Below are 12,449 nucleotides of genomic sequence, written 5' to 3' on the forward strand. Positions count from 1 at the left end.
CAATATGTGGTAGGCTGGTAGCTGTAGTGATGCCGGAGGTGGACCAATCTCAAAAAGTCTTAGCCACCGGTTGAAGAACACAGAACCAGCAACAGCAAGTTCTATAGACCATGATCTCATAACAAGAAACAAATAGTCACCACAACATTTGGAAGGAACCAGAAAAAACTCTCCTATTTGGCTAGCAATTGAAGGATCAAAAATTGATGGCCACAAATCACAGTTTTGAGTTGTCATTTTGAATCACTACTCCAATCTTTAGTTTTACCAAACATTACAAAGCAAAGATTTTGAGCTCAAACACCAAGCAGAAAGTTCTGTTTATATTAAACTTAACAAGTTAACCAAAGGGAACCTTAGTGGCATAGCATTGTGAAATCAGGTACAAGGAACTCCCTGCCATAGAACTGCTCAAGCAAATCAATCCTTAAAATTATGAGAATGAATGTCAAATATTCGTGGGTTTAACAACAATATAGGGGTTACACCAATCAAAAACTCGATATCTATAATATAGATAAATTATGCCATGCAGATAAGAGATGCTGCAATAATAATCAAGTACCAAGAAAGACGAGAGATCTAAGATGATACAAACCAGTATATTTCAATGGTTAAAAATCAACTGTTGTTATGAACAATTGCTAGAAGATTAAAGACGAGACACAACAGAGAAACTAGTCACAGTTTCTGATAAAAATTCAAAGGCCCCTGCCATAGAAATCCAATGACAATAATTTCTTTAGTCAATCTTTTCAGTTAGGCCTGTGGTTTAGTCCTAGTCACAAGAATCAACATTGTCAATCATATTGGGACTGAAACAGCACAAAAACATAAAACTTGACCACACATTTAGAGAATTTTAAGATACTTACCTGTGGTCCATACCAGCATTAGCACCAAACGGTGTAACGTGAGCCAATTTTGCACAGAGAGTAGTTCATTAGGTCAATTTTAAAGCTAGGATGCAACACAAATTCAAGCTGGCAGCAACCTAGAGCTTAACCACTAAATACCGTTTATTGCATTCTCATGACAATCAGCAGACCAATCTACATATAGGATTGAACATCACAATAAAAACCATTACAAGGCCACTAGTCACTAGTTCTTGATCTTTTCAAAACTTTTCTGTTATCATTGTTGTGAAGGGAAGCATCAGCCATGATGGAACTAATGACTAAGATCCTAACCAGACATACTAGTAATAAACAGATAATGGAACCCTGTGAAACAAAAACAACGAAGCAAGAAAGATCCCCGAGTGAATTTAACTTTTATGAAAATGGAATTCAAGACAGAACATACAATATAATGTGTAGCTACAAACATTTTGCCAAAGGCAACAGGATATGAAAACTTCCACTAAAGATCTCTTAAAACTATTGTTCTCAATTACTACATAATAACATAAAGGTGGGTAACTGAATGGTAAACAGCAAGCATGTCTAATCATGTGCACTGTGCAATAATCTTGAACATTCTCAAGGAAGAGGTAAAAGTAAAACACTTATCACCCACACACAATGTAGACTTTACCTAAATCACAATAAAAATTTGCAGCAAGCAAGCAAGGATAGGAGAACTAAACAAATATAAAATTTGAAGTACAATTAGCTCAAGTATCATGTAACAAAGAATGAGTTGAATACTAAATTTACAAAACAATAATAATAATAATAATAATAATAATAAAGACAGTATCATAATTCCAACTGAAGGAGAGAGAAAAGAAATCGTATCTCAATCAGACAGATAGAGAAGGGGTGGGGGAGCTGAAGGCAATCTCAGAAACATTGAAGTTGTATAATGAACACGTGTTAATGACACCTTTGATTAAACTAAAGGAAGAATTGTACCTTGTCTGGATCAAACTAACTAATGAAATGTTTAACAGAAAGCCAGCAAGACTGGGACAAATCAAAGCATTTTCTGTTAATTCTATCTGCAAAGGTATAGAATCAAACAAAACTGGATCAAATACAGCAGTAAGATTACATAAACACAGAGGACATATACCTACTTCAAAGTCAAAATATGATGATATCCCCTAAAACATGATATACCTACAGAAGTATAAGCTGTATGATAAAAACCCAGCTAGAAACATCTGGGATCATTGACAATACTAAACAACATTGCCTTCGTATTTTTGGCTACCTCAAAACCCCCCATGTTTTACGTTCTCTGAGATCACTGGGGATGATAAAAACTGAATCTACACAAAGCCCACCTTTAGAATGTGTGCAATCAATCTGTTTCATGGAAAATTGGACCTCAGTGGCAGGTTCTGAGTTGGTGACAACAAATTCACCTACCTTGTACTCTATCCAGCATCCACGTTTATGGCTGCCATTTAATTCATCTTGTTCGGTCTCATCCAAACAACATTCGGAAGATGCTTGCTGACCATCAGAAGTAGACAACGTAAATCGTACTGGCTTTATATCCCAACCATGGGTGTGCTCAAAATTGCACACACGCCGTCCCAACCTTTTGGCAAATCTGCCAAGGTGAAGCCTGAAGGATAGAGTATAAATATCAGCAGGAAAAGGAAACTTTATAGCCCCGTCTACTTCAAACCACCATATTTGCTGCAAATAGGCCACAACATGGAATCTGCAAAACAGCACAGAACATCCAGTCAAAACCTGTGAGAGCATATATTTTATATGAAAGGGTCGCAACAAAAATTGCCATTGGCCTTGAGAATAGGTAATAACTATAAGAAGAGATATTTTTTAAGGAAAGCATTCAACCTGGTAGTCAGATTTGCAGATGCCAAAGAAAATGAAATTTATGCTAACATAAATAATGTAGAACTCCCATAAGAAAAATCAGATTTGCCTATCAAAATTCCCAGAGAGATTCTGCTCAATTTGAAGTTTGTTTTGGTAATGATGTATTTACTCTCCATTTCCACCAGCTAACCAAATTTGGTAGGAGTTTTTCTTATTATATCATTATTATTGTTTGGGGGTGGTTATCATTTCTGAAATCAACATTACAAAAAGCACATCAGCTAATCACAAAAACCAAAAATGAAAAAGCCCTCAAAGCCAAGAGTTCACATGGGACAGAGATTTCTTTATGCGAGAGATGCTACGATTACAAAGAAACCCAGCAGCATGAGCAAAATTAAACCACAAATCAGAAGAGATAGTGTTCACTACAAAAGGTATGAAAACTAAAATAATCAAGCTGGAAGAGAAAACCCAAACCATAATAAAAACATGATATTACGAGCATGTTACTTCTATATTAGCAATGTCAAACAAAAATGCCAAGGATGTTCAAAAACAGCAGTTGCCAGAAATGTTAAGAACTAAATGGACTATTGGTATATGAGAATTTCAGACTAAGAATATGCAACAGAATCAAAACCATAAAATATATAAAATAAAACAATTATTAAAGAAGCCCACAGCATCATAGACAAAACATAAAATAGTAGACGATGATTAACATCCCAGTAACCAACCAACAGCAGAACCACTCCATTCATTTCTCGCTCTTTCAAAAATATAAACCATCCTAGTTTTTTTTTTTTTTTTTCCATCTCTATTCTTGATCTTAAAGCACATACTTTCTACAGTTCTTTCAATTTATTTACAAAATGCAATTCATATGCTATTAATTGAACTTTTGAGTATTATGAAGTGTCACCAGCGAAGCAAACAATGATAGCCTTCTAAAATTTGCAGGTTCACAATAAAATTCAAACACTTCTTAATATTTAATCCAGCTAGAGTTCAGGATATAAAACTGTTCCAGTCTGGCTCAATACAATCTGTTCATCATTAGAAAATAGAACAAAAGCTCATCATCTGAGCCTGGAGAATCGCGAGATCACCAAGGTCACCAATCGAACAAGCTTTGCAAACTTGATTTGGTGGCTAATGCTAAACAACTAAACCAAAGTCGCACAAAATTGAGAAAGAGTCCAACACGTAAGATAGAACTAAGAATGAAAACTAACTAACTCTCTCTCTCTCTCTCTCTCTCTCTCTCTCTCTCTCTCTCTCTTTTGAGAGAGAGAGAGAGAGAGAGAGAGAGAGAGAGATATACGCATGCAAACACATATATGTTTGAGAGAGAGAGAGAGAGAGAGAGAGAGAGAGAGAGATATACGCATGCAAACACATATATGTTTGATAAGAACCTAATTATTATACCTAAGTTACATACTTGGCTGGATAATGGTTATTTTGCTTTCATATTCAGCATGGTACATGTCCACTAACAACAAAGAACTTGAGTTGACCTTTTATTTGCAAAACTTTTGCTTAAACCCTTTTTTACTATTAGAATCAAAATTTATATAAAGTAAAGAAAAGCAATTAGCTCAATCTTATCTATGGCTATTCAACTATTATTGTTTCAAGGCCTAAATAATAATAATAATAAAAAAAAAAAAAAAAAAAAAAAAAAAAAAAAAAACAAACAAACAAACAAACTTAAAACATTTTTGCAATTCTATCATCAACTTCAAAACTTTGCAATTGCCAATGGGAGCAGCTGTTTGCACTCCCTTGGAGTCTGCTTGCACTCCTTGTGGTCCAATCCTGCATTTACAGAATAATTTTTATTGTTAACTCTCCATATTTCCCTCTCTTCATTTTCTTTCCTTCTGGGGACAAAATTGCTTTTTTCCCCCCGTTGAACGAATAAAATTATAAACAGTTTAACCAAATCAAACCAGAAAATTTAACTTTTTATCTATATTCACAAATTTTCTTGTTCTGATATGGGGTTTCGCTGTCAAATAAAGAAATAATGCACATGAATTACAAAAAGAAAACCCATAACAGAGAATAAAAAGAGCAATCTGGAGAGAGAAATAGTGACTTTTCAAACCAGAAAATATGGGTTTGATTTCAGTCATTTGAGCATTAATGTCTATAAGAAATGGTGAAAGTTGTAAAGAATCGGCGACTGAAGCAAACAACAATTGTAAGCTAACAACTATTGAGTTTTAGGTGTTAGATTAAATAAGGGGTTTTTGAAATCTACAGTTCATAGTCTAGAATTTCTGTACTGAAGCAAGACTTTGATTACATACTTAGATTTCAGCAAATTCCTCTTATGGCCAATTTGCAATTTATTTACTTAGTTCTTGTTAATATTAGAAATTGTGTGACAGAAAAGGGGGAAACAAGGAAAGATATTAGTTGGAGAAACCAAAGATCTGTGTATGGATATTTTGGAAAGTATCATCTTTTCCTATCCTCTAGTCTCCATTTTAAAGTAATGAAAATGATAGAAAGAAGATAGCTACCGGAAGAGAAAGCATTTAGAGAGAGAAAGTTAGAATTAAAAAGAAGATAGTCAAAGAAAGAGAAACCAACGAAAAGGAAAATAGGAAAAAAAGATAGAAAGCATTGTGGCACTCAGTGAGGCAAATGAAACAAAATTGACATGCATAATATGGAGAATTAACAAAAGAAATTATTGAACGAATACAAGATGGGCCACAAGGAGCACAAGCAGACTCCAAAAGAGTGCATAGCCGCTTCCATTGCTGACGGATGCTAGCCAATTTGTTGCAATGTTATCACTGACCCTATCTCAAACCTAAATTTTGCTGATAGGTCAAGCAAATTAAAATAAAAAATAAAGGAACAAGTAAAAAAATAAGTAATTTCTATAAGCGAAACAAGTTAGCAAAGCACTACAACCCATTGTTAATTGTAAAACTATATAAGAAAATTTTTCTCTATTAGCATATTAGAAAATACAACTAAAATTGAATGCAAAGCTAATGAAAGTTAAGATTTCTCTATTAACTAATAAACTCAAAATTAAATGATCTTAGATATACAAATCAAAGTTTTTTTAAGATTCGCGATAAGTACAATTACCATAAACGAAGTTAAGCCAAGACAGTTATTAAATGTATGAATAAAGAAGGTGTTTTAGTCTTTCATGACACTAAAGATGTTATCATTTCTAGGGTGGTTTAAAAGATAGATGATTCCCCAACTTTAACATGCCATAATCAAGCAGACATATCCATAACATACATTTTTAAATTGGTATTGTCATTGACCAAAAACAAAAGAGAACTATATTCCACTAAATACTATAAACATCGGTGCAAGCCCTCAACACCAGCAACTATCACTTCCCACATAAGAATGCTCAAGCACAAGAAAAATCAACTAACCCTTGAACTCACTGTGACAAACCCAACAAAAACAAAACAAACACACACTAGTTGATCACTGTCTAGTGACATACTTGCTCCGGCAACTCAATGCAAAACCATAAGATCTATTAAGTCTCCTCTAGACTTTGAAAAATCTCATTTAACACCAACACCGAGTTTTAATCAAATGAAATAAATAATGTAATCTTCCACCATATTCAAGCAATAAATCTATTTCAATTAGCACCACACTACTAAGCAAAAGAACCAATGATCACTGTATATCATAAATATAACCATTTAATAGAAAGTCAATGAGCTACCGATGGATGCCATTATATTGCTTGCTAAATCCTGACAACATAGCTGGTAAACCGCTGAAGCCATTCTTAAAATTATTCGACTCCCTAATTAAGCCAACGTCATAATTTAGTTAAAACGAACCTAGATTCTTCAGTAGGAACCCAATTCCAATATCTCCGGTCCTCAATTCCCGTTATCGCCATCCCCTTAGCCGATATCGAAAAACATACCCTTCCCGTCACTCTATCCAACCACAACTCCTGCCCAAAACAAACAAACATCAAAATAAAAAACCAAAACCCCATCTTCCTAATACTACCCATAAAAATAAACCACATACAACTCAGACTTATCATATAACGAAAGCAACTGACCTTATTGCCATCATCAAAGGGAACAGGCCGGGAAAGGAGGGCAAATATGTCCTTTTTCGACAAGTTCTGATAACGTTCAGGAGGAAACAGATCGAGCAGATCTTGATAATTAGGCGGCAACTTCTTCTCCCAAACGGAATCAGAAGATGCAGCACCTCGAAACGCGCGGTTCAATCGAGCCAAATTGCAAATCTCCGGCGGCGTCAAGTAGGTAAACACGCATGCCACGCAGCTTTCCGGTATATCTCCAAGCCCCGGACCCATGGCCGCGCCGTTGGCTCCCTCCGTCAGGTTCGATAGCGACGCACCCATGGCTCCTCTTTTATTTCCTTTCCTGCTCTTCACTGAATATAGGATATAGTTATTTTTGCGCGGGCGTGTATTGGCTATGTTCTAGGTCATCTTGGGAGTGTTTGGTTGACGAGAAAGATGAGAAGTGACGGAGTATTTTTTTGTGCCTTCCATTTTAAAATTTTAATATCTTTTCTTTTTCTTCTCCAGGAAAGGGAAGAAAAATATAAAATTTGAAATGTTAATTACCAGATAGAGAGGTTTCGATGGTGGGGTCAAAAACAATGGAATTTCCTGTTGAGCTTTCAATTCTACGGTGTTGTCGTAGAAACAAACAGTTTTTGCAATCCTTCAAAAACCGGACCGACATCAAACCGTTAAAAACTGGTTCACGGTTACCGGATTTACTCGATTTAATATAATTTTTTATTTTTACTTTCTATAATTATTTATAAAAATCGACAAAATAAACCAGTTTATTAAACAAATTTGATAAGTAAGTTTATTAAGCTTATCAAACAGTTTTAATAATTTTTTTGAAGCAGAATTTCAAATAAAAAAATAAGTTTTTTCAATAGTAAATAAATATCTTGATTCTTTTATGATTATAATAAAAGGATTTAATTTGTATTACGTTAAATCCAAAGTTTTAATAATTTCATTGAGAGTCTCTTTTAATTTTTATTTGATTGATTAATGTAATTTCAAATTAATTTTGAACTAATTTAAGATATAAATTTTTTGAATTTTACAATTGATTTATTTAATCTATTCTTTAATAAAATAATTAATTTTTTTACTTTTATATAATGAAAATCGTAAATACTTTTTTTTTCTTTTTTCTCTTCATCTTTGAAAATATATTTTCAATAATTTAAAATATTATATATATTTTAATGAGTAAAATAAAAAGATTTTAATATTTTATATTTTAAAAAAAATTGTTAAGGGGTGGGAGCCACCGCTGGACCCTAGCTCCGTACGTCAATGATTTAATTTCTTGATTGGCAAGTATGATACGGAAGATATTGCTTTTATTTTTCATAATAATTGTAACACTTCGAAAATATTAAAAGTAATATTTTCGAATTTATCAAATTGATATAAGTAAATATATAGTTTTAAAATTGCTCGAAAAAGAAACTTATTCTAAGTGCTTTTAGAGTAATTCAATACTACAGTTATTATAAATAATAAAAATATATGAATTATATTTCATATCTTCCAATTTCTTTATTAAATACATAAATATATTTTGTAGTTTGAATACAAACATTCTCTGTTAATATATATATATATATATATGTAGAGGTGAGAATTTAATTTAATTCAAATCAAATTAAATCTATAAAAATCACTCAAATTCTATTTATCCAAATTGATTTCGAAAATTAAGCAAACCTTTTTCGCATATAGAATTGAATTGGTATGAGATAAATTTGAATCGAACCAATTCGACTTGTATCTTCTAGCATCTGAAAATAAGTGGGAAGCCCTTGGAAAAGAAAAATTAGTGGTGGGTAGATGAGAAAAATGTACACTATGAGTCTATGATTATGAAAGAATTAGACCCTGAGCTTAAGGTCAACATATTGCTTTGATACCTCCATGGCAAACAGAATGATGGTGCTGGGAATTCAACATGAAAAATATCAAACCTAATTTTCACATTACTAGGAACCAATTTGTCCTTTGTGTAATCAAACCAAATGGAATAATAAATGTCATTTCATACGTTTTTACTGGTTTAATCTATGGGTACGACAATAAATTCGGTTTAAGTAAATATAATTATGTCTTCATCACCATTTATTCTTTTTCAATATTAAGAATGTTGTTTGATGCAATAAGTGAAAACGACTATTAAAAAAATTTAATAAATTATATTTTATTAAGTTGATTAATGTTTGGCGAGTCGGCATTCGCGGAATAGAAAATGTAAACACGTGAAAAAATATGTTGAAAATATTGATGTTTCATAAAGTTAAAAATATATATATTTTTTTTTAAGTAAAAGAGAATTAAGTATGTAAAGGTTTTAAAAGATAATGACATAATATATACAAATGTTACATGATAGTAACATTATTTGACATATTTCTTTAATCATGGAAAAATGTCTCAATTTAGCCCTCCAATTTTCCTGAGAGGGGAACAAAAATTCAACATCAAGAAAATTTTCATTTAAGATAATTGGTGTGTCAGAAGAAAAAACTGTATTGGAGGCAATATTGACTTGCGGGCACCTATCCATGCTCGACAGGTGTATGAGCAGCACGTTGTTTTTAGGGAAGGTTGGGTTGGGTTGGCTTCTTCCTTTATACCATGATAATGAAAGAAATAGTCAAATTGATATTTATGTATACTAAATATATAAATTCAAAATTTTTTTTTTTTAAGAGAAAATGGCCACTATTTTATTAAATGTAGTGGGAAAGGAGAACATCATGGACACTCTCCCAAATACAAAGTGGTAAAAAGCGAATGGATGCTCTAGCAAGGGAATGAGCAGCACCATTCATAGTACGCCGAATCCATCTAATCTAAATATCCGGCCTATCAACTACGAGTTGCTTATAATCTTTCACAATAACCCCAAATTCCGAAAGATCTAAAGTTTTAGAATTCAAAGCACAAAATAAAACCTGGCAATCAATAAAAATATAACCACTAGACTGATAATGATTACCAATAAAAAGTAGAGCAGAATGAAGAGCCAAAGCTTCAGCTGTAGCAGGCTGTTTGCATCCTGCAGAATGAGTAGACACAACTTGTAAGAACCTGCCTTCACTATCCTCAAACACCACCGCAGCACATGTTACATCTTCGCTTTGAAATAGTGAAGCATCACAAAATGCATGCCAACTAACATTATTCAAGTTGACACATGGCCCCACACTTGGCCCATTTCCATGGAAAAGTATTTGTCTTGTAGCTACATTTAAATTATCAAAAGAATGTCATTCCATACAATGGGTAGAAACTATACAGGCAATCTGGGTGGGTTGCACCAATTTTGCCGACCAGCAAAATGTATTTCTTGCCTTCCATAAATGCCAAGCCAGAAAAGCCAGTAGTTCGGCTTTTTGTTGTCCAAGGCCATCCCAACACTGCATGAATAAATCAATAAAAGTTGCAGTCACACTGGGAATATTAAAACCAAGCAAACTCCAACAAGCATTTGCCCGAACACAATGACATAACACATGGTCACCATCTTCTCTTGAAGGACAGAAAAAACAAAGATCATTAACTGCTATACCACGTTTTACAAGGTTAGATTTTGTAGGGAGGACATCTCTACAAGCCCGCCACAAAAAATCCCTTATTTTAGGAGGGACATTAAGGCTCCAAATACGTGTCCATAACCGTGGATTCCCAACATTCTGGCTACCTCGTACCAGACCCATACTAACATGATATCCAGATTTAACCGTATACACCCCACGCTTCTCATAATGCCATAAAACCACATCCTCCACCATATGAATAGATAAAGGTATAGACAAAATAGCCTTCACATCTCTAGCAGAAAATGAAGTCATCAACTTGCCTACATCCCACCTTTTCTCACCATCCACAAAAAAATCACAAACTCTAATCATAGGATTAATGAATCGAGTCCCATCCTCCGCAAGAAAAGAGTCAGTCTTAGGGATCCAAGAATCCGAAGCAGCATAAATACCTCTACCATCACCAACACGCCAACGCACCCCTTGCTGAAGCAAATTGATAGAAGCAAAGATACTCGACCACACAAAGCTCGGATTATTACCCTTTTGAGCTTTGAAAAGATCCCCTCTCGGGAAATATTTAGCTTTAAAGATTTTGTAAAAAAGAGTATCTTTCGCCTGTAATAACCGCCATCCCTGCTTAGCAAGCATAGCCAAATTAAAATGCCGAAGATCACGAAAACCCATACCACCTTGCTGCATAGAATATGACATCCTTTCCCACGAAAGCCAGTTAATACCTCTGCCTTGTTCTTTCTTCCCGTTCCACCAGTAGCGATTCATAATAACCTGTAGCTCATGACACAAAGTAGAGGGCAACAAGAAAACTGACATACAATAAGCTGGTATAGCCTGAGCAACAGATTTAATAAGAACCTCTCTACCGGCTCTAGACAATAATCTATTATTCCAGCTATTCAATTTCTTCCACAACCTGTCTTTAATAAAAGAGAATATTTGCTTTTTATCACGTCCTATAAGAGAAGGAAGACCAAGATAAAAGCTATCCCCAATAGAACCCCTCACACCCAAGATATTAGAAATGTCATCTACAGTATGTTGCGAAACACAGGGACTAAATAAAGTACCAGATTTTTGAAAATTTACCGCCTGTCCCGATCCCGCCTCATAGTCCAAGAGAATTGATTTCACCATTGTAGCTTCATGAGCATTAGCTTCAAAGAAAAATATAGAGTCATCCGCAAACAATAAATGTGATACTCGAGGACAACCTCTACCAACCCTACATCCATGAATCAACCGCCGCTCCTCCGCATCTCGAAATAAAGCAGATAAACCTTCAGCACAAAGTAAAAACAGGTATGGAGAAATAGGGTCCCCTTGACGGAGACCTCTAGCATGACTGATAGGACCAACAGGAATCCCATTCAAACACACAGAATAGCTGACACTTGAGTAACACATACTCATCCACTGAATCCAGGCAGCAGGGAATCCCAAACAATGCATCACATCAGACAAATAATCCCAACTAACTCTGTCATAAGCTTTACTGATGTCAATTTTCAAAGCACAATAACCCAGATCCCCACATCTCCTATTCTTCAAATTATGTATAGTCTCAAACGCCACACAAACATTATCAGTGATCAAATGGTTAGGCACAAAAGCAGACTGATTCACAGAAATAATATGAGGCAACACCTTCTTAAGCCTATTCGCTAAGACTTTAGAGACAATTTTATATATAACATTACATAAGGCTATAGGTCGAAAGTCTTTCACAATTTTAGGAACAGGAATTTTCGGAATAAGCACAATATTTGTTAAAGTGAGGTCAGAAGGAAAAATACCTCGCTGCAACCAATCCACAGCATTCAAAACAATAGCATCCCCCATAATATGCCAGTACTTCTGAAGGAAGGCCGGGTTTAAGCCGTCAAGTCCAGGAGCCTTGTCAGGATGCATACTGAATAAAGCCTCTCGAAATTCATCTTTCCGGAATGGAGCTAACAAACTCGCTACATCACTATCAGTCACCCTTTTCTGAAATAATCTCAAGAAACTGCTTCTATTCGGTTGCCTCTCAGCCTGAAAAAGCTCAGAAAAATAATCTTTTACCAACACCTCCATCTCTCC

The 12,449-nt window shown here is 34.5% G+C and overlaps 1 protein-coding gene across 1 annotated transcript; it reads right to left on the reverse strand.

Annotated features, from left to right (window-relative positions):
- Nucleotides 1-1,776: 1,776 nt before the first annotated feature.
- PP2-A15 (phloem protein 2-A15) lies at nt 1,777-7,348 on the reverse strand. Its single transcript, XM_012227150.4, has 3 exons — nt 6,826-7,348; nt 6,593-6,711; nt 1,777-2,619 (listed from the first exon to the last, which is right to left on the reverse strand). Exons 1-3 carry the CDS (start codon nt 7,135-7,137, stop codon nt 2,157-2,159), a joined length of 894 nt encoding a protein of 297 aa, XP_012082540.1. The 5' UTR covers nt 7,138-7,348; the 3' UTR covers nt 1,777-2,156.
- Nucleotides 7,349-12,449: the final 5,101 nt, after the last annotated feature.

This window comes from Jatropha curcas, chromosome 2, assembly GCF_041381405.1.
Source record: "Jatropha curcas cultivar XTBG-Jc1 chromosome 2, XTBG_Jcur_1.0, whole genome shotgun sequence".
In the NCBI taxonomy this organism is placed as follows: Eukaryota; Viridiplantae; Streptophyta; class Magnoliopsida; order Malpighiales; family Euphorbiaceae; genus Jatropha; species Jatropha curcas.